This window comes from Vigna umbellata, chromosome 11 (genome assembly GCF_029865625.1).
Source record: "Vigna umbellata cultivar VRB3 chromosome 11, Vumbellata_1.0, whole genome shotgun sequence".
Taxonomy (NCBI): domain Eukaryota; kingdom Viridiplantae; phylum Streptophyta; class Magnoliopsida; order Fabales; family Fabaceae; genus Vigna; species Vigna umbellata.
The window spans coordinates 33,324,497-33,348,238 of NC_142175.1; the positions used below are offsets into that span (position 1 = coordinate 33,324,497).

Below are 23,742 nucleotides of genomic sequence, written 5' to 3' on the forward strand. Positions count from 1 at the left end.
TGTGTTTTTGCAAAAGCTTAACGTTTTATCCACATCAACCAATGAATAATATTTTAATGAGATATTTAAGTTTGATAAAACCTCAACTATTTATAATTGTCAATGAATTATGTATTGTGTTAAGAAGTGTGTACTTTGCATGACAACGTTATAAACTGCAAGCAAGAGGAGTTACATCATGTCTTCTCTCTATGCCATTTTGTGAAGTAGAGGATGGACATTCTTGACCATTTTGCTCCCAACAAAGCCCAAAGTCAAGTTCTTACTAGTCAGCATTTACTACTTTACTACATGGATCGAAGTTAAGTCTTTAGCAACCATTACTGCACAATAGGTACAAAATTTTTCTAGACAAACATAGTATGGTTGTATGGTGTATCACATACCATTATCATCTATAACGAGAGACAATTTATTGACACAGATGTTGGGAATTCAAGCGTGAGTCCAAGTCCCGCATTGGATAGAAATGAGAAAGTAGACCAGTATATAAAGGTGAAAGACTCATTAATACATTGTCTCAAGGGTTTTTGGTAGAGAGTGGTGCCGAACCCTTATATAGTTGACTCATCGACAGACCCAATAACAGATTAGTTGAATTTTATGTTAGTCTCAGTATTAAACATGTAACGGGTTCAGTTGGACATCCCAATGGACAATTTAGAGTTTTATAGACAATAGAAATAGGCCATACATAATATAAAATACAAAAAAGACTTAAAAACTCATTGTATTAAGATTTTGAATTTTGAATTTATATTTACGTTGTATAAAATTAACGTAGGACTCATTTATAAAGAGCTCACAAATATCTTTTTGATAGATATTTTAAATCACAGTGTTTGATGTTAATATCTTAATATTTTATTTAGGTTTAATAAGAATTTATCGATGAATGTTAGAGTCTACACTGTAAAATTGTTCTTCTTAAATTATTGAAGAGTGAGTAGTAAATAATAAAGTTACATATATTTTTTCTCGTAATATTTTTATTTACAACCAAAATCTCATGGTACTAAGAAAAATAACGGTAGTACAAGAAAATTAATCTGTGATACAATCAACTTAGAAAAATACTGGATGAGAGAAAAGAAAAATATTAGAATCGATTCCTAAACTAAAATGGTTTAATCTTAGTAATGGAAATAAGGAATTTTGAAGTGTATTAAGATATTAATTGAGAACTATATATATTAAATAACTATAGGTGTAAGGTTAAATTAAAAGTATTTTTCTCCTGTTATATGACAAAAAAGGCCCAAATATAATGGTCAATGCTCTTCAAAATGTTACATTTGTTTGGTGAAAATTCATGGTCTGTGTTATGAACTTTTCAGAGAACACGTACAAATTATCTTTGAAAATGTTTTCTAACCCCACCCAATTTTAGAAATATTTTGATTAATAAAAAAGTAAATTTTTGTATTTTAAAGAGAAAAAAGATATTAAAAGACAAAATAGTAAATGTAAAGCATGTATAAAAATTTTGGGATGTCAAAATAATATGATCATTATTTTTAACGTGCATTCAAACTATATATGTGAAAAGAGGGACAAAAGAATGTTGATAAAGAAAAAGTGAAATTACTGAATATAGTAAGCACTGAATTCTTAAAAATGATTTTAACAGAAAATAATTTAGGTTTATTTAATATGGTTTGATGCAAAGGAACATCTTCCTCCGAGAGAAGTAACACATATCAGAAAAAGATGGAAAACAACAAAGAAGTGTAAGAAGTATCTGAAATGTGAAATGTGGCTTTCGTACATTATTCATATATAGATCTTGGACCAACAATGGAGGTTGTGACTTATCATATACTATTATATTGTTGACCATGACATGAGATGAACCCATAGTTGGCATGAGTAAGATGTGAGCATACATCACTTTTCGAGGTATTCAAAACCCTAATTAATCACTTTTTTTTATTATATATATATATATATATATATATATATATATATATATATATATATATATATATATATATATTACTTTTATTACTCATTGTAATATTTTTGTAAATATGTTTTATTTCTAAGCATGCTAAAATAGGTTTTGAAAGATTTTGATGTCGTGTGCCATATATTTATATTTATTTTATAAAAAGTAAAAAAATAGTATCAAAAAGAATATAAAAAATATATGTGTGTCAAATATCATTTCTTATATTATAAATATGTCTTATTACTAATTAATGTGAAATTTTTAATATATAATATAATTGTTTTTTCATCGGTGATTTAGTTTATATTTCCATGGTAGCCATTCGGAAATGCTTGAATACTTTCTACAAGCCTTTTTAAATATTAAAAATAAAGAATGTAGTTTCAAGAAAGGTATTTTTGTTGGAAATAAAAAAGAAAAAAAGAAAGAGGAGGTGCAATAGGAAAAGAAGGAGTGTGAATAGTATTTATGAATTGTGAGATAGTTGGGCTCGGGCCGTACTATACGTGTCCATTTACTTTTTTTTGGGGGGGGGGGGGGGCAGAGTAGTAATTTCGATCAGTATAATATGTGGCTGGATTGTTTTCGAAAAACAAAATATAAACGTTATGTATACTAAATAAATTAGAGAATACACAACGTGCTAAATATAGATAGAGAAATAGCAATGACAAAATTTAACCTTAATAAATTATAAATTTAAATTGTTTCTCTTAAAAAAGAGTAAAAGAAATTATCTTTCCAGATAAAGCTTTTCTTCTCTTCATATTTATATTTATTATTATTATTATTAGAATGTTAAAAAAGATTTTGAATTGAATGTAGTTTTTTTATAGAATAATGATACTGTGATAATATCTTTTTATAATATTTTAACATCATCATCTACGTATAATTCTGTGATTGGTTCAAAATTACTCCACAATCAATAATCATAGTCATAAACGATATTATTATTTTTTGTATATGATTGAGTTTAGATTTTATTAATATTGTATTTCTAATAAACATTTTTTTCTTATTAAAGGCAACAATATCTTGTTGAAGAAGATGAAAATATAGCAAAGATAAAAAGCATTGTTCTGTATAGATTGTTGAACAATCGCTATCATGTAATACATGTTGTCCTTTTGTATATGTTTTGTATCTGATACGGTGTCGTTATATAGTTGAACACTCACTTTCCCTGCATAATCTGTTTCTACACTTGGAAGCTGGGGTTTTCCGATAACATGCATATATGACAATATCTGTTGCAAATTTTGAGGAAACACACAGCAGTAACAATACCACACTTGTTCTACATTTTTTACTATATTATCTTTTTTTTTTTTTTTACAAAGATTCTTTCTAAAATATATTATTATTATTTTTAATAGTCTACGTTTAAGATCATTTAAATATTTTTTTTCTTTTAACTTTTTTAAAAAAATAAAATTATAATGAAACTTTAATCTCTAAAATGAACAATATTTCATATTATAATAATTAATTTTAATGACGTCTCTCAACAAACGACATAACATAAAAATAAAATTTCACTTTGATATTTTTCAGGATGTGTTCATGAATTAAATCTTAAGTTAAGTCTACTATATCTCACCATACCATTCCTGGGATTTTAAAGTGTATATTCATAAAAAAAGATGGTCAAAAATCACACTGCCATTAAGATATAAATCTAATTCAAATACAAAAAGAATGATACCATTTCTTATTAAAAAAATTTAAAACAATAAATTTTTGAATTTTCGTCTTTGTAATGTTTAACTTTTGTTGATTTAGAACGTGTGAGACATTTGGTAAGAGATATATTGATTTTCATGAAAATATTCACTAATTTTTTTATGAATAAGAGAATAGCAGAAAAATATAAAAGAAAAGAGTTTATTTTTTAAATTATTTCTGAGTTACTTAATATATTTTTAGTATACAAAAAATTTAGATAATTGTATGTAATAGAAGAGTGTATAATTTTTTAATAAAATTGTAAAGGAAGAGTTTATAGTTTTGTTGTCATAAAATTATATAAAAATTTACAAATTTTATAAAAAAAATTATATTTTTCAAAGATTATTTTGATATTACATATAATTCTAAATAACTTTCTTATTTATATTTAAAGAAGTAGTTACAGAAACAGTTAGATTCCCACCACATATTTAATAATAGGTTTAAAAGAATTATACAGCTGTTGTATTTTTTCTTTTTGCAGTCTGCAAAGGTGCTATCATAGGGTCATCTTCACGAATGGGGGGTCCAACCCTTCTCCTATTGTGAATCTGCTTTCATAGTGTACCTTTCTTCATAATTCATGATCTTTTTGAAATAGTTATGCTATATACTACACCTACTCTGTCACCTATATTACATTCAAATAATCCAAACTTAACCATACTTTTACTACTTTATACATCTACAATTCTATTTCAATATTCTATATAAGGTTTCAAATTTATACTTTAGGAAAGAGAAGAACATGTTGGATCCATCCGGAATGGAATATTTTGGGTATACGAAGGATGTTTATTGAACAAGACAGTGTCGATAAATTCTAATCTAACTCTGATATCAGGTTAAAAAATTGATTTAAGTCTAACTCAATCCCACAGATATATTTTAAATTTTAAAATAAGGTTTGTATTTATTTATATATTTTAAACTGATCTTATTTCTAATCAATGTGAAACTTTCAACCATAAAACTAATGAGACTTGAGTCGAACTATATAAAAAATTGATATTACTTTATATTTAAAATTTTAAAATTAATGAGTTAATACATCTTCAATTTTATATAGTTGTTCATTCTTTCATTTTTATGTAGTTAGACTCTCATTTAAAATTTTAACATCCATTATAATTAACTATATTTAAAATTATTTCTTTTTCATATTATTTTTAATTAATAACCATAAATATATATATAATATGGTAAATTTGTGTTGTTTGGATATTGTAGCTATAAAAATTGACTGAGTTATAAAATTGATTTCTTATATACTAAATATTAAAAATAATTTTTTTATATGTTAATTCTTTTTTAACATATTTTAAATCATTAAAATTAATATCTATAAGTGTAATTTAAGACATAAGATAAGAAGAAGAAAAAAAGTAATCCTGAAAGAGAAATAATGATTATTATAATTATCTTGTTGTGAAGTGAAGAAGGTACAGATGCAAAGCAGAATACTGTCATTAATTTCAGCTGTTAGTTCCATTTATTTCATTCCCTATGTCCTCAGCTCAATCACATCTGTCATCAATGCAATACTCTGTCTTATGCTATGGACACATCCAATATTCTACCGACCTTTTCAGTATATTTTTCACATTCTCACGTCATCTTTATTTATTGTGCCTCCAAGCTAGGGTTATTACTCACTCACTCACTATTTCTTTTTTAATTTTTGTTACACGAAGGACATCTATGGTTTAATGTCTTTTTAGGTCTCTATTTTTGTTCAGAATTTAAAATAGGTTCCTTTATTTTTTAGCGTCTGAATTAGGTCCTTATTTTTGTTAATTTGATGCAAATAAATTCTTTCCGTCAATTTCATCAAACGGCGTTAATGAATGTGTGACGTGGCCTTACACGTGTCAATACTGTCCTCAGGCCACGTCACACATTCATTAACGCGTTTGATGAAATTGACGGAAATGATTTATTTGCATCAAATTAACAAAAATAAGGACCCAATTGAGACGCCAAAAAATAAAGGAACCTATTTCAAATTCTGAACAAAAATAGGGACCTATTGAGACATTAAACCGGACATCTATTACTTTCTCATTCTTTAGGTATTTCTTCAGAGATACTATCACAACATTTTAGTATCATCTGCATATTATATGTGATTAGTTCAAAATTACTTCACAATCAATAATAATAATTATAAATATTGACATAGACTAATCATAAAATGACACGTAAATGATATTAAAATGTTATAAAAAAATGTTGTCAAAATATCATTATCTTTCTCTCATATGATAATCCACTTTCATAATATATATAATAAGTTATATTAAAAATTGAAATTAAAAAATGAAATCAACATAATTAAAATATTACTCTTTAAAATATTTAAATAAATATTTATTTTATTTAATATTTTTTAAATAATCACTTATATATAAATAAAAGAATGAAAGATTAAGGATGTTTCAACCGTGTACAATACCGATAAAAACGTAAAAGATGAAAAAAATTTAAACTTATGAATACTGTATCTTATTTTCAACATACAAAACTAACAAACAACACTCAAACGTTCCACAAGACAAAACACAATTGTGATACTTATGATTTTTACATATCAAAATATTAAAAAAATATATATTTAAACAATTGTATTGTAAGAAATATATTTAACATTCTATATCTACCATACAATATATCTGTAAAAAATTGATGTCCAACAAATTTTCGTAAATCATCTTTTCCACCTGAATCAACAATCGAAATTTTCTTTTTTAAGTGCTTGTTTCTCATGATTCCAAGACATAGCTAATCTTTGTAATTAGTTTGCTTAAAAATCTTAACAACAAAAACAACATATAACATATGTGATGACAATAAGGATTAGAATGAAAGATAATAACATATGAGACCTTTATTTTTATCTCACTTCTAAACTAATATAGGACAAATTAAATACATGTTTTTGGACATAGACACCAATAAGAGTATGAAAATTTTTCTCTTTGATATTTTATTTCTCAACCATGGCCAAACTTTTGACTTTGTTGTCCAAAAATTTTCTCATGATCTCTTTGTTCGTTTCTAAACACAGTAGAACTCGTATGGTCCTATATATTACAGTTTAACGGTTTAACTTAGTAATATCCACCCTTATACTTTCCGGTTTGTTTGTGAAAAGTAATTTTTAATCCTTAAGAAATATGAAAAGAATATCGATAGCGAATTGTGAATCAACTATACAAGACATCGATCGACGTCTTTTTTATTCAAAATTTTAAAATAATGAATTAATGAATCTTTCATTTTTATATACTGCTCTACTTTCTCGTTTGTGGAACTCGTACTTGTTTATTTATTTATTTTTTTTTTATCCATGAAAGTTAAAAAACTATACACGTACTCTTCTACTGTACGTACTCTTATACTGTGTACCACGTCTTACGTTATGTTATGTCCCAAGTCCCAACCTGCCAAACAGCTTTTTCCTCCGTCGACAACTCAGAGTCCTTTACCCTATTATTAGATGCTCCATCATCCAACGGTTCACATCCAGTATTATCTCTCACTGCACATTATCTTCACTTTAATACATCTTTATCATAACCATCCATTTAAAATAAATCCATAAAATATATGGTAGGTTTTCAAGCATTAATTCTAGAAGCACCAAGAAAAAACACAACCACATGCTCTCACGATGGAGGACTCGTGGCAAAACTGGCTCTCTCATTTGGTAATCACTCATCGTTTCATAAGATGTTGTTTGTTCAGACTTGGATCGATCGTTGTGTAGCCAATTAACCTGTTTATTTGTGTTGAAAGGGAATGAATGACAACTTTGGGTGCACCAGCAATGACGGTGTACTCTTTGAAGAGATGATGTGGTTGAATAGTGCTGGGCAGGGATGTGATAGCTCCAATAACGAGGTAGCATGTATGGAGGTAAAAGAGGAACATTCAAAGTGTTGTTGGCGTAAAAGGGGTGTCGAGAAGCATCAAGAGTTGGAGGCAAAGGGAAGGGAGAAGAAAGGAACAAAAAGGGCAAGAACTTCTTCTGAGATAGAATATCACATCATCTCTGAGAGAAAAAGGAGACAGGATATAGCAGAGAAATTCATAGCACTCTCAGCTACCATACCTGGCTTGAAGAAGGTATCTATTTATATTTTTATTTTTTATCGATATATAGTCAGTATTATTTTGTTTCTTAGTGAGAGAAGTTGAACTTGTGATCTTTCTTAACTTTTCTTATAATCCTTGATAGCTTTCAAATATCAGTGAGAAAGTTCAACCTTCCTTCATTTTCCTTTCTAATTTTTATCACTGAATTAATCTCATACCTCCATGTATCTATCTATATATCTATGTTATTCAATCTTTATCCATGGTGTATACCTTCTCTTATAACATTAGTCATGGCACAAACTTTGATTTATGTTTTAATTTGTTAGTCTGAGATTGGAGTTATGAACTTCAGAGTGTCCAACACACTGACACAGTGTGTAAAGGGCATGAATTATACTAATTATCTAAACTATCACCTTTTGAGAACCATATTGAATCTTGCATGTGTTTTCTTTCTTAAAATATATATGTAAATATATTTTGTTACTGTATTTTAGCTAATTATATATTAAGAATTACTTTTCTAAATATATGTCTTAAGATTATTGTATTTGTTTCAAATCAGGAAATAAGATCAAATGAGGAAAATATTCTTAACATGATATCATAATCAGGTTATAGTTTATTTTAGCAAAATTTATGTGGATACATTGTTTCACTTATTATCGAACCACTAGTATCATTTCTTAATATTTAGTCTTATGCACGATATATATATATATATATATATATTAGATTAAGAGATTTGTTGAAAGTCTCACATCAATTAGTTATAAAACTAATTTATAGTATATAAGTGGATACAAACCTTACTCTTAAATTTGTTTTCTGAAATTAAGTTAGGTTTAAAATACTCATCAATCAGACCTAACACAAATTACCTCAATACTAGCTATTTTATATGTCTAAAGATTTTAATAGTTATTATAAGCTACTTTTTGAAAGCTGGTTTTTGACTCTCGGGGGTAAAAATATGCATTGTTAAAACATAGATAGACAAGGTATCAATCCTTGGGGAAGCCATAAAGTACATGCGACAACTTCAACAACGCATAGCAGTGTTGGAAAAAGCGAGCAACAATAACAGTGTAAAGCCGTTTATCATAGCCAAATCACACCTTTGTTCAGCATCATGTTCAGCAAATTCTGACATTGAAGTGCTCCCTGAAGTTGAAGCAAGTGGGTTAGAGAATGAAGTGCTGATTAGAATCTACTGTGAGAAACGAAAGGATATCTTGCTAAACCTAATGACCCTTCTAAAAGGTGTTCATCTCTCAGTAACCAGTAGCAGCGTATTGCCATTTGGAAACTCTCTTCTCAACATCATCATTGTTGCTCGGGTAAGCCATTTGATTTCTGTCGTAGGATCCACAATATCATAATTTGAAATTATAAATAATGACTGTGATGCAGATGAGTGAGGAGTACAACTTGACGGTGACTGATTTGGTTAAGACGTTGAAGCAGAATCTTTTCGTGTTTTATGAGGTGTAACTGTGTGATCGAGTTCTCCAACATTTGTTCATTGAATTGAAGTTCTCACGTTATTAATGATGTTACTGTTTCTTTTTTAACGTTTATTTCTTCGAAATGCTACAACACCATGTCGGGAGATGGAACAAAAGGAAGGAAAAGATCAATAGATTCAAAGCTAGATCCATTATAAAGGTCTGATACTGCAAAACTTTTGTCAATGGTGTATAAGACTTAAACTTATATACTTATATTATTTTAATCTGAAAGAATTAATTAACAAATATAGTAGCTTAAAGTCCATAAATTTCTCTGGTAAAAAAAGGTTGTAGAAATTGGTAACTTGCGCAGTACAGTAAATGCTTAAATAATGTTATATTGTGTAAGTGCAGAATTTAGATTTGTTTATGAGAGAAAATTTTGAATCAATTATGTTTTCTTTTAAAGAATATTACTCCAACAAATAAAAAATAAGACAACTCGTTAAAGTAATTATTTAATTCATGTTGAAAATGCCTTCGTAATTGGATTGATATACTGATTTAGATAAATGTTTAAGATTGTAATGTTACTTAGGTTAAATGAATTTATATGCGGGGAAACATGTGATGCTGTGCTTTATTAAATTCGATTAATGAAAATCATAGTTACAAATATGAAAATATGGTAATTTACTTAGTGGAATACGCTTATAGTGAGTGGTAAAACTTTTATATAAAGAAAATAGTGAGGTTTTGTTAATTTCCACGTACCATAAACAAAAATATTATTATTATGATTGAAAAGTCGATGAAAATTTGTTATACTAAATGGAATGAAATATCCAATTTTTTATTTTCTGCAAACATAGTGAGTAGATTTTGATGCGTATTTTTTAAAAGTCATCAAGTTATTAGTTTAGTTGTAATTTAATTCATTCTTAATAACCTTAATGCTTAAGGATCAGTGTGAGGGTGGAAAGAAATAAATAAATAACTAAAGTGATGTCATATAAAAATTATATAATTAATTTTATATTTCTAATACAATTGCATGGTTTTATTCTTAGTTTTATTTTTCTATTTATAATTAATGATATTTAGTATAAAAACATATAATATTAAAGTAGTCGTCTCGTCCTAGCACAGAGGAGGTGCATATAGTATTTTAAAAACTATAGTATTTGGGTTGTAAAACTAATCTATTTGAGCATTTTGTAGTATGTATGTATGTATATATATAATACGTGTATTATACTTTTTTAGAGATGTTACTATTGCGTTCATTTTCCAAGATAGACAGAAGCAACACATGCGCGAAAAGAACACAGACTGAAATTACCTATTTTGTCCTTTTCCAAATGAGAGGACCACGTATTTAGGATATAATTCATACTAGTTTTCTTATTTTGGTACCATTTTTCTTGCTATTTGATTCCTCCATAAAGTGTGATATATGGATATTAGATGTTAAATAATAATAATAATAATAATCTAAAATTAATTATTAAAATTATATTTTATTTTATCGTAATTTTAAAATTTGGCTTATTTTCTAATGAATAATTGTACGCATGTTTTATTTTCAAAAGCCACGTCTTCTTGTTTTATTCATCAAAACATTAAATTAGATAAATGTATATAATATTTTGTATCACTCTAACTTCATATCTAACATTTCCTTCGTAGTTTCGTAGTATATTATATAATTATCCAAAAAAATTATATAATATAAATTATAATTTAATTTAATAAATTATAAATTAAATTTTATTTTTATTTTTTTCGAATAATAAATACAAAAGATGATACCCACATCCCAATCTATTAATAGATATTTAAATATCTCCCTACTAATAATAAACGTTGATGAGTATCACTTTCATTCAAGATATCTACAAACATGGATGTTTTTATATCCTTAATTCGGAGCACGATCCATTACAACAGTTTTATTTTTGACACTGTTTGAAAAACAAAAATGATTAACTAGTATTTTCTTTTCTTATATTTGAATTTATAAAATAATATATATTTTGAAAACGAATATTTGTGGATTTTATTTTTTAATTGCAGAGGATCCAGTTCCAATACGTCTCATATTTGATTTCTTCTGTAGGCACTAAAATTATGAAAACTCGCACGAGTACAGTTCTTCTGACATGCGCAATCATAATAACACCATGCATGGAATTCTGAATCATCATCACCTTGGATTCACAATTTATATTTATTTCATTTTATATTTAATTCTTGACTTAACAAAAATATGTATTAATGGAGTTTGAGTTTGACCTAATTAAGAACAGCATGAGCTTCACCCAGAGCTAACAGAAGCAGCAACACCTATTCTTATTGGTGTAATTAATGTTCGGAAAATGCTTATTTATTCTTTCTCTTCTTGCTGTTTATGATGTTATATATATATAACATTTATGAAGTTTATTTGTACCTTTCAAGTAGCAGGCCCATCACCCTGAGCTGCCATTGTTGACAATCAATGCTAGAAGAAAGGCATTTATGGTTTGATATGACAACATTTTCCATTAGGAAAATGACACTTGAACAACCATTTTTGACAACATTTAGACACGCGCACACGTGTCAAAATCTGAGTGGTCCATTTTTATTTAATTTTTCCAACTGGACCACTCAGATTTTGACACGTGTGCGCGTGTCTAAATGTTGTCAAAAATGGTTGTTCAAGTATCATTTTCCTTTCCATTATTTGAATTTTCCTGCATGAGAAAATCTTCATCTTCAATGCCTTTCAAAGAGATAATCTTCCTCACCAAACTCATTTTCACAAACACGGCATGTGCATACCTGTTCACCCTGACCGGAAAAAAATGAAAGTGTTTCCAAAATCTAAACTTTTAACAGTAATTTATAATGTACAAGTAAATCAAAATGATTTCAGATTATATCATCATCAGCAAAATTTTAAGACGTTTTTCGAATCAATCATAAATTTTATTAAGATAAATAATCTAAAGAAATTCCTTTCTCAACTAAAAATAAAACTAATTTAAAATACATAATTAAATAAAAATTTTACTTTATAAATCGCTTTTTGTGAGATTATATTAAATTTAAAACTCATTTACTAATAAAAACTATTTAAAATTAATTTTTTAATACATAATACTAAAGTTATAAGTTACAGTGTTAGCTAAATTTGGTTTTGTCAAATTTATTATTTCATTTGCTATTAGATATTTAAAATTAATTTATTAAAATAGAAAAAATGATTGTTTGTATTGAATGAAAAATACAAAATAGTTTACAAATATAATTAAATAAATTTTTGTACTTTCAAATTGGTCATTACTAACATAGTTATAGCTCTGAAAAAAAAATCAGTACTTTCTTATTCCATATTTAACAAACATATATTATTAATTTTAAATTAATGATATTAATATATATGATTATTCTAATCAAATATTTGTCTACGTGTCGACATACGAGTGTGAAAATTAGAATGTTTAACACTGTTAACCACCTAAACAATAAATTTGTAGTATTAAGTTAAATATTTATTAAAAATTTAAGTATAAAATATAGTTTAAACGTATTAATTTTAATATAAATAAACTCAGATATGGTAAAGAAAAGGAGAGCTAACATTGTGGAGATGTGAAAGTGGGCCTATACGACACTCTGGAGCGCACCACAGCGACCCATCATGAATGATCTCACATCTCAAAATCACTCATCCAACGACTCACATTTAAAATGCATGAAAAACGAGTATCATCTTGTCGCATCCTTACCTATCTTATATTATATCTACGTTACACGCAGTTCTGCCACCACAACACCACCGCTTCTCCTTTTTCTTTTTATTATTATTATTATTATTATTATTATTATTTTATCTCTTACCTGAGAAACATCTATTGTATTATTTCATCACTCCCATGAAGGAGGTTTCATGGCAGAATGATTGGCATCCTCAAACGGTAACTGCAACACCCACCGCCGTCAAATCTGGTTGATTTCTTATATTCAAAACTCATCGATCGTTTCGTGCAGGAAATGGATTGCCAGAACGAGTTCTTCTACGACTATGACCCTATCAACGATGACTGTGATGATTTCTTCACCGACATCATCCTCCAGCCGGCACCGCCCACGCCGTTCTCCTCCGAGAGCGAAAGCGATCACTCTTTTCGCGCTTCCAAGACCGTCCAAACCAATTCCTTCCTCCCCAGCGCCGCCGTTAACACCGTCGCTTCCAAACGCTCCGCTCCCCGGACTTACATTCTCTCCTTCGATAGCTCAACGGTGGTACCCGCCACACCCGAACCCTCCGTCCCTTCTTCCCTTTTACCCGCTAAACGGGCCCTCCACACTCAAAGCCCGACAACCAGGCCCAATCAAGCATCTAAGAGAACCCGAACCTCTTCTCAGACCGTCGATCACATAATGGCCGAGAGAAAGAGGAGGCAAGAACTCACCGAGAGATTCATAGCACTCTCAGCCACCATTCCCGGCTTGAACAAGGTACTCCAATTCATCGGCTCAATCTTCTGTTCTCGATTCGAATACAACATAAATTGAAGCTTGAACTCATTTTATAACCTAAATCAACTTCATACTTCACTACGATTAATTATCGATTGGTATATATATATATATATATATATATATATATATATATATGATCTTGTCAATCGTGAAAGGAAGATTCATTGTCCGGGTCACCGACCTTTGCTATATTATATGATGTAAACTCGTTAATCTCTCACTAATTATTGTGCGTAGGAATTGACCTAGAAAAATCTTATATTGGAAACACCCATCTTCTTATTTTCGTTGGATTAGGTAATGAAAAGAGATATAAAGTTAAAAGATGGGAACTTGATTTAAAAAAGGCTGCCAAATTTTCCGCATGATTAGAGTTTGTGTGTATCTGTATCCTACAAGAATCACTTTTAGGTCAGCACTGAGCGATAACACGTGGTGGAGTGATGAAAGCACAAGATTACAAAAGAAAAGTTATAGTCATTATTAAAAGGAAAAAATAATGGAATTACTTATAGTATTGAAATTTCCATTTATAGACGGACAAGGCTTCGGTGCTTCGAGCAGCGATCGATTACGTGAAACAACTCAAAGAAAAGGTAGATGAACTGGAGAAGCAAAACAGAAAGAGTGCAGCAGAGACAGTAATATTGGTGAATAAAACCGACTCAAATGGAAATGAAGACAGCACCAACTCCACTGAAACGAACTCCAGCATGCTTCCTGAGATGGAAGCGAGAGTGTTGGGGAAGGAGGTGCTCATTGAGATCCACTGTGAGAAAGAATATGGTGTTGAGCTAAAATTATTAGACCATCTTGAAAATCTTCATCTCTGCGTAACCGGTAGCAGTGTTTTGCCATTTGGGAATTCCGCTCTCTGCATTACCATCACAGCTCAGGTATCTTATTATGCCTTAATCAAGTTTAATAATTCTATATCGACTAATCACTGTGATCTGATTCAATGAATCTATGGTTATTCTAAATTTGTAATGGTGTTAAATTTGTAACACTTTGGTGTTTGTTAAGTGCAGATGGATGAGGAGTATGAGATGACAGTGAATGATCTGGTGAAAAACCTGAGAGAAGTTCTATCGAAGTCTCATTTGGTAAGTGACAGTGATCCGTACTAGTGTATCAAACAAGGGGTTGTAGTGTGAAATTGGAAATTTTTTGTTTGTGGTGTTTATGATTTTGGTCGGCTTTCGTGTGGATTATATATCAATATGGCTTGGTTTGTCATGTATGATGTTGCTGTTTATAAAGACAGAAACAGAGAGAGAGAGAGAAAAAGGAGAGTGATACGTTGTTTTTCAGTGAAATATGCTGAAAGAGAAGCACATGTAACAAGATGTACGACAACTCCTTTTTGATGTATGTTTGTCAAGCAGAAAAATATGTAATTTTTAATATTTTTTATGGTAAAAATATCCATGGTTCAGCTCTATCATTAATTATCAGCTTTTATTTTAATAATTAAAAAGTAATAAATAATTGAGAATGATAGCATTAATAATAACAAAAATGTAGATGATAGAGGTTGCGCACGACAAATCATAAATGCTGAAGTTTACTTTGATGTTTCATCGTACGGTTTGATCGAAAGGTCCAAAACAGAGAGAAAATGGGTTCTAAATTGCAAGAAGAATTGTCTTCCTTTTTTGTTAGTTGAATGGAGTGAACTTTTGAGGTTACTTTTTTAAGTTTCACTTTAATGGACAAAGTGAAGAAAATGATTGCACTGAGATTATGTTTCAACTATTGTATCCACATAAATTCCATTATAATATAATTACCAATAACGTAAAGTTATTTTTTATTTGTTTTTTTTTTCATCCTTAATCCAGTGATACCGTGAATTTGTTTAATTAAAGGAAAATAAATAAAAAGTTTATAATAAATTTGATTGATGTGAAATATAAAAATATTAAAATTTATATGATTATATTATCAATTATTAAAATGTCTTTTGATGATGATCGAATGTATGTATACAAGTCCTAGTCTTTTGATGATCTAATGATATTAACTAATGGATCATATATTTATATCAAATAAATCTATAACATATTTATTAGATTATAAAATTTTTAGGAGGTTACAAATTAAACATGAGAAAAAATAGGAAACATATATAAATTTAATTTTCATTTCATTTTAAGAAATTTATTGTAATTCTTATTTGACATGCATAAACATATACATGTTGGATTTTTTTTAAAAAAAGTAATACTAAAACAATGAAAATGGAATAATATGAAATGTTTTTATATAATTAAATTTATCTGTGACGACAATTAAATATCCTGTTATATAATAACACCAATATAATAACTTCAAAAAAAGTCACTTCACTGGACGGTGGAGCATACATAGGTGGCCTGTTTGACTAATGAATACTTTTTCTATAAATACATATAAAATAAAGAAGTTAAAATAATTGTTTTCCATAAATTAAAATTAGCTTAAAAATTAAAATATTTTATATAACTTTTGTTTTAATTTCTTTAAATTTTAACTTTAAGTGATGTATAAGATCATTTTAACTTGTAAAGAATTTCCTTTTTTATTTTTTAATTAGAAGAACAACTCAAATTAACTATATTTTGTATGGGTTTGAGCCTAACCTTATCATAATTACTAAATCCAAGTCTAATCTATTTTTTATTTAATTAATTTTAGAACTTACTATTTTTATAAATTAAAATAATTATTTACAAAATAATAAAAATTATTTATATTCATTTATATAATTATGATAATAATGATCTTTTTAATTTTAAAAAAAAAACTCAAACACCCATACAAATAAATATATATATATATATATATATATATATATATATATATATATATAAATATATATATATATATTTGATTTTTGATTGAGAGTGATAGATAAAGATATATATTCTTCAGGTCACAAGCTTTATAAATTTTTGGTCATATATTTTGTCCGAGAATTAAAAAATTTATGTCTTTTTTTTGGTTCTCTTAAATCACAAAAATTGATAAATGAGCAACATATAATTTTTTTTAATTAAATATTTAAAATACGTTGTATACTATGTTAGTTATAAACCGTTAGCACTACAATCAGCTTCAAGAAAACATAAAAAAAAAAAAAAAAGTAAATGGAACAATGATTAAGGTTAAGGTGACGTATTTCTTTTTATGACTTTAAAGGAAAGAAAATGTGACTTTGGTTATAATAAAAAAAAGAAAGAAAAAGAAAACAAAAGTGGTGTGAGTTCATACATAATAAATATTTAAAATTTAATTATTATTATTATTATTATTATTATTATTATTATTATTATTAAGACATAAAATAAATTCGAACTATATTTCGTTATTCTAAACTATATTTCTTTTTCTATAGTAATAATAACAAATAATTACAACATGATAAACAAGATTGATATAATAAAAAATACTTCTTGTCTAATTCTATTTTTACTCTTTTTTTTTTCAACATACCATAGAAAAGTTAATTGAATACAATGTGGTGCTGCTTATAGAAAATTTGGCTCCGTGTTTATTTAATGTACTATTTTAGAACCAATTTAATTTAATTCAATTGAATGTAGATTCTTGCAATAGGACTAGTAAATAATTTATTTTTTAATCTAAGTTAGAATATTTTAATTTCGGATTACACAATTAATACAAAAGTGATTTATAAATTGTTTATACTGTGAATCAATTTTATAAATATGTCTTGTTTTTTTATAAAAATATCAATCAAGGATTAATCTATTTTTCAATAATTTGGATTTTTAGTTCTTTAGAAGGTTTTGAATATTAAAATTAACTTTGTTTTTATTGATACGAATGAAAATATTAAAGATGAAGGTAAAAAAATAAAAGATGTCAGAGAAACTGGAAATGTAAATACAGCAAAATAAAACCAAGGATAAAGTAAAAATTAGTAAAAAAAAATCTATGATACCATATACCCAAATTACTATAATTATCATTATTGGAGTTGTCATCGTGTTCACAATGTTTTTAAAGTGTTACAATTTGTTATTTTTTTAACATAAATAACTTATTTAAAATTCACTTATTAATATGTTTTAATATACTAAATTTCGTTAATTTGTTTTCTAAATTTCCTCATTCATTTCCATTTATTCACACCATTCGAATTTTTCGATTCCTATAAGAGGGTGTAGCGAAAGAGAGGCAGAGGTTATTAAACATTTAAATAACTAAGTTGTCTAGATATTTCTTTTCTCTTCGATAAAAAATAACACCTCAGTCATTTTTTAAAATAAATATTAACATTTTTTTTCTAATTAAGTTATTTTTCTAAATGTGTTAATACTAATTAAAATTAAGTTGGAGTAGTTTCAGTCTCCTAATTCGTTGTCAAATTTACCATTTTTTTTTAATCTTTTTTAGGATAATAATTAATTAGAAGTTATAATATTGGTGATTAAGGAATGTACTGTTATTTCGTATTATTATTTAAAATTGGTGTAATGACCAAAAATTATTCATATAATTTTAGTGTTGATAAAAAAACAAAATCTAATATATAAATTAAACACTAAAATTACATTTAATTTAAATATATTATATTATTCCCTTTAAGATGCTCAATATGATTTGTTTAAATCATGGGTGATTTAAGCTTGGACTATTGTTGTTTGTTTGGATATATACGTAAATATGCCATAAGTTAGAGTATAGAATTTGTGTCTCTTTCTAGGTTAGGTTAAATAAAAGGCAGATACAAACAAACTTTTATCTGTGGTTGATAGAAGCAATTCTGCCTGCTACCAGGGCAATAGTTTGTATTTGGTGCATAGAAAAAAGACAAATATATAAAAAAAAACATTTTTTGACTAAGAAAAAGTTAAGAACAATACAAATTTCATGTGTGTCCAAAGAAACATTATTGAGTTAAAAATGTAGAATCTTCAAGAAATGAACACGTGGAAAAATAGGTAAATTATATTTCAACTTTTTTAAATATTAATAATAAAAAGATATTTTCACTTCAATTTTTTAACAATATTTATTGAATTTTAAGGCTAACTTAATCTCACAAAACCAGTTTATAAGATAAGGTTTGCACCCACTTATATATTATAAATTGGTCTTATATTTTAGCTATGGGACCTTCAATACAGATAATATATGTTAGAATCTAAATCCTACGTTAGATAAAAAAATAAGTAAGGGAACAACATATAAAGGTAAACACTTGTTAAACTATCGCATTACGGTTTTGAATAAAGATAAATGTATTTTCTCAATTCGTGTATTGTGTCAAAATATTATAAAAATACATGTATTAATATATATTTCTTTACCTTCGCTAGTTACAAACGGCCTCCGTAATTACCGAGAGTCATATCCTTCAGTAATTATTATTAGTAAAGGATTTATCGACGAATATATAGTCGTCGTTAGTCCGTCAATAATAAAGACATTATCGACAAATATTGATAGTTTTTGACGAATTATGACCGTCGATAATTTTTATTTTTGTAATAACAAAACTTTACGTATTTTATATATATATATATATATATATATATATATATATATAAAATGAAGTAAAATTGATAAAATTAATTAATGTGTATCCACATTATTTTGTCCCCACTGGATTTGAAGATCGCACAAGATGAGCTGGTTTGGGGGTGAAAAAGATAATTTCACGAAGACAAAGGTTTAAATTCTGCAAATTATGTTTTATTGTTAGTGTCCTTCATGGGACAAAACCTGTATGGGGCCTCCATTTTTATTGCTTCAGATCTCGAAATCTCGTATGGAAAACGATGTAAGTTTATCACAAAATATATCATACAAAAGAAAATAACGTAATAAAATTTTTAAAATTAAATTACGAAATAAATAAAATAAGTGGCATATAATAGTACTTTTCTTTTAAAAGAACACTGATTGGATAAACTAATTTGACCTTATAAATATTAATAGTTTATATAAATGTTATTTTTTATAGTTCCGTAAATTCACTAAATTATATAAGTTATATAGATTTGTTGATTTAGAACAAGTTAAACTATTATAAGAGATGAAAAAAAGTATATAGTGAAAGAAAAATAAAATTATAAAACAAGATAATATTCGGGCAGATATAAAGATAAAGATATTTGAAAATTAGATATTATTTATATTCACATACATACTCAATTAATATGAAAATTACTAAATTTATATTCTACAGGGATGGATTTATTGCCATTCCTAAATTAAAAAAAAAATTACTAAAAATATTTAATAATAATAATAACGAGACATAAGACAAATCAAATAAGAAAATGACATCTTTCTAATACCAAATTTTAAAGCATTGTATTCTTTTTATCTGTTGCTCAATCTTTTTACTTTTACACAATATTAAGAGTTAAATTCATATGCAAGAAAAAGTGACCTTATGGTCGCAAATCTTTTTTTGTTATATATATATATTTCAATAATTTTGTATATAAGTTGAAGTAACCAATTGTCTCGATTAAATATATTTTTTCTTGCTTATAATAATAAGAAGTATAATGTTTTTGTTAAATAATTATTTTAGTTGTGAAAATGTCTTTTTAAAAAAATTATGAATTGAGATTTAAATTTTTTTCATACTAAAATATTTCATTAATCATCAATTCATGTTATTATATTATTATCAAATAATTGTTTTAGTTTCAAAATTTTATTATTTTAAATCCAAAAGTGATATTTAACTTTTCTTTTCTAATGGTAATCCAAAAACAAAATGGAGAATGATAGAAAGTAATGAGAAATAAAATGAAACACAATAAATTGGGCCAAGTCCACATGGCTGCAGAAGATTTGGTTAGCATACGAATGTCTATTCTATTGTTCTCGCACCCCATCACCCTTTTAATTATTATCAAAATAATAATTGAAATATTCATACTCTAAATTTAGAAATATTGTCAATCTAAAAATTAAACTTCATAATTATTTTAAGTAAATAAATAATAACAAGAAATAAAGTAAACAGAAAATCTCAATCTATTCTAATTCACAATATTCATCCGACAATATACTTCTATTTTACATATATCTCAAACTAAATGAACTTGTTTTTTTTCTATCAACAATAAAAAATATACTAATATAAAAGATGTTATAACCAATTTAAAAAACATCTTAAAAGAAAGTGATTTTTCTTCATGTATCTTTACACATTTAGATTATGAAACGTAGAGATGAATATGTATATAAACTTTAACATAAAATATTATAAGTAAGGAGTGAATTTTTAAAATTAATTCAACTTCACAAAATTTATAAGACGGGGATTACACTCACATACTTTTATACTATAAATTGATTTTATTTTTAAGTAGATGTATAATTCCAAAGACTTACATTCAACCGTAAATTTCATAATATTATTATAAACAGTTAAAATTAACTTAATTCACTTTTTAAGCAGTTATGCAAAATCTTCAAATTGCCATCCAATCATAGAGTCTTTCCCTCAGTCAACATGGAAATACATAGTTAATTATCATTCGAATTTTCAGTATTAAATCATACGAAATGTATGGATATTATGTTAAATATAAAGCATGAAGTCAGTACATCGAGAGAAGAATGCGAGGGTGTTCTTTATTCCAAAAATAATCTGAGAGGACAGTAAGTTCACCAAACTGAGACCAACAAACCTAGCTATCTTGCAAGTTGCAGCTAGATGATCTAATTCATACAAGAGAAAACGTAGCGATCGTCTATATAAATATGGTGTCATCTATATATATTTGAAAGTATCATGCATGAAATCATAATCATTGTATTCATCAAACAGTAATAGACTCTCCCTCATGAATAACAAGACATAACCTAATTCCAGAATTTAGATCAAACCCACACAGAGAGCTAACAAGAAGAAGTTTGTGATCATCAGACTCCTTTGATCATTGATTCACTAGCATGGATCATTTTTGAACTTCAGATGACTGCAACAGAACCAGTCTCAGGTTTTTCACTAGATCATTCATTGTTGCGTTGAATTTTTCACCCATCTGCGGTAATTAAAGATATAGGCTTATAGCAGTTTGCAAAATCAATGCTCTCTAAATATGTCTAACCATAGTTCTTGGTGGATAAGAGACATGATGCTAATGTACCTGAGCGACAATGCTGATGTCAAGAGTGGAACTTCCGAATGGCATTACACTGTTGCTGGTTGTGGAGAGATCGAGATTATTAAGATAATCCAAAATTTTTATCAAAATGCCATGTTGTATCTTGCAGTGAATCCGGATCAGTACATCCTTTTTAAACACTCTTGCTTCCACTGTAGGGAGTGCTTCATTGGTTTTATAGCATTCATCAGATTTCGTTGCACCTGAGGTTGTGCCTTTATCAGTAGAAATAATGTTGGATCTCTGATGAACAAATGACACTGACTCTACCCTTGTCCTCTTACATTGTTCTTCTAGCTCTCTTACACGTTCTTTAAGTCGTTTCACATAAGTGATTGCTTCGCAAAGTATGGTGGCCTTGTCAATCTACACTCCATTGTTGAGATACAAATCAATTTTGGTTTTCATTCTTTCTATTTCTCAAACTATACGTAGAGAGATAGGTAGATACATAGATTTCTTCGTTTGCTTGGTATTGATCTACCTCATCAAATTTGTGAACTTCAAGTATTACATAGCATCACATAAAGTATAAACCTTCCACGCGAATGAAAGAAGAACAACTTAAAAAGAATCTCATTTTCTATAAATTTCTGGTATAATGCCTTCTGAACATTTGATTTGCAACAATTGTGTATAGAAAACTAAACTCAGTTATATGAAATGTTACTAAATTATGTGACATCACTCACTAACCTTCTTCAAACCAGGTATGGTGGCTGAAAGTGCAATGAATCTCTCTGTCAGTTCCCGTCTCCTTTTTCTCTCAGTCATTATATGGTCTAGTGTCTCTGCAGAACTTCTACCTTTTCTTGTTGCTGAGTTGGTCTTAGGTTCAATTTCATGTTTTTCTGAGACCCCTTTTGAGGGAAGACACGCGCCACCACTCCCTGCAAATGCATCCCCTTGGTACGGCTGTTTTCCATCGTAGGTTTGGCAGGTAGCCGCAACTACGGTGGAGTCATTGAAAGATAGAATGTACGCAGTTGGAGAAATGGCTGTGGCAGGTTTCTCCGGTGCAAGTTGTGATGTGAAGAGGAAATTATTGGAGCTGTTGGTCTTCATCACAAGGTTGCTGCTCTTGCTGCTTGTGAGGGCTGTGTAATCACTGCCACCGTAGGTTGATTTGCTTTGAACTTTGGGAGAGTGAGTTTCACTGTCAGAAGAGAAAGCTGGTTGATGCATGATCTCCCGAAAGATCTGATCCTCATCATCCAGTGACTCAATCTTGTTGTGGCTTTGGTTAAAGAAATCAAAATCTTGTATATCCTATGAAACAAAATGCGAAAATTCAATCACCAATCTTTACATAAAACTATGGAACATGATAAACATATATGTTATGATGGTGTGTGAGTGGCCAGTGTTACCATATCAGAGAACCAATATTTTTGGCATGGCTCCCCCATTTGCAGTGAATGAACAGAAAAGAAAGCGGTTTTGAATTTGATTCTAGGGATTGAGAGGAGAATGGTGAATAATAAATGGGAATGAGAATGACAGAAAACAAAAACTCGTTGAACATGCAACTTTTATTTCCACCGTTAGATTTCCATCGATTTCACGCAATGTTCTTATCATTTGGAAATCATCACGAGCAAGGACCACATGGTGGGACAGTGATCTTACCTACCATCCTTTTTTGCAGCATACATATGCTACGGGTTCATCTGTCTCACTTCTAACGATGGTGACGCTCTTACAGAAATAAAGCATTAAACCAGATAATTAGCAGATACATAATTCTGCAGGTTTGAGTAATTTTATTTTGAAATTTGCCAATCTTGTGAAAACCTTGCTTTCTCTTATAACACCCTTTTGTTGGTTC

The 23,742-nt window shown here is 28.0% G+C and overlaps 3 protein-coding genes across 3 annotated transcripts; 2 read left to right on the forward strand and 1 right to left on the reverse strand.

Moving 5' to 3' along the window:
• Window positions 1-7,294: 7,294 nt before the first annotated feature.
• On the forward strand, window positions 7,295-9,575 carry LOC124835933 (transcription factor bHLH25-like). Its single transcript, XM_047310968.2, has 4 exons — window positions 7,295-7,391; window positions 7,481-7,810; window positions 8,776-9,123; window positions 9,197-9,575. The coding sequence occupies exons 1-4, from the start codon at window positions 7,356-7,358 to the stop codon at window positions 9,275-9,277; spliced, it is 795 nt and encodes a 264-aa protein (XP_047166924.1). The 5' UTR covers window positions 7,295-7,355; the 3' UTR covers window positions 9,278-9,575.
• Window positions 9,576-12,890: 3,315 nt separating this feature from the next.
• LOC124835943 (transcription factor bHLH18-like) lies at window positions 12,891-15,221 on the forward strand. The gene is made up of 4 exons (XM_047310982.2): window positions 12,891-13,199; window positions 13,273-13,743; window positions 14,304-14,663; window positions 14,799-15,221. Exons 1-4 carry the CDS (start codon window positions 13,158-13,160, stop codon window positions 14,895-14,897), a joined length of 972 nt encoding a protein of 323 aa, XP_047166938.1. The 5' UTR covers window positions 12,891-13,157; the 3' UTR covers window positions 14,898-15,221.
• A 6,133-nt stretch (window positions 15,222-21,354) lies between these two features.
• On the reverse strand, window positions 21,355-23,405 carry LOC124835930 (transcription factor bHLH19-like). Its single transcript, XM_047310963.2, has 4 exons — window positions 23,285-23,405; window positions 22,611-23,183; window positions 21,897-22,280; window positions 21,355-21,791 (listed from the first exon to the last, which is right to left on the reverse strand). The coding sequence occupies exons 1-4, from the start codon at window positions 23,321-23,323 to the stop codon at window positions 21,705-21,707; spliced, it is 1,083 nt and encodes a 360-aa protein (XP_047166919.1). The 5' UTR covers window positions 23,324-23,405; the 3' UTR covers window positions 21,355-21,704.
• Between the last annotated feature and the right edge of the window lie 337 nt (window positions 23,406-23,742).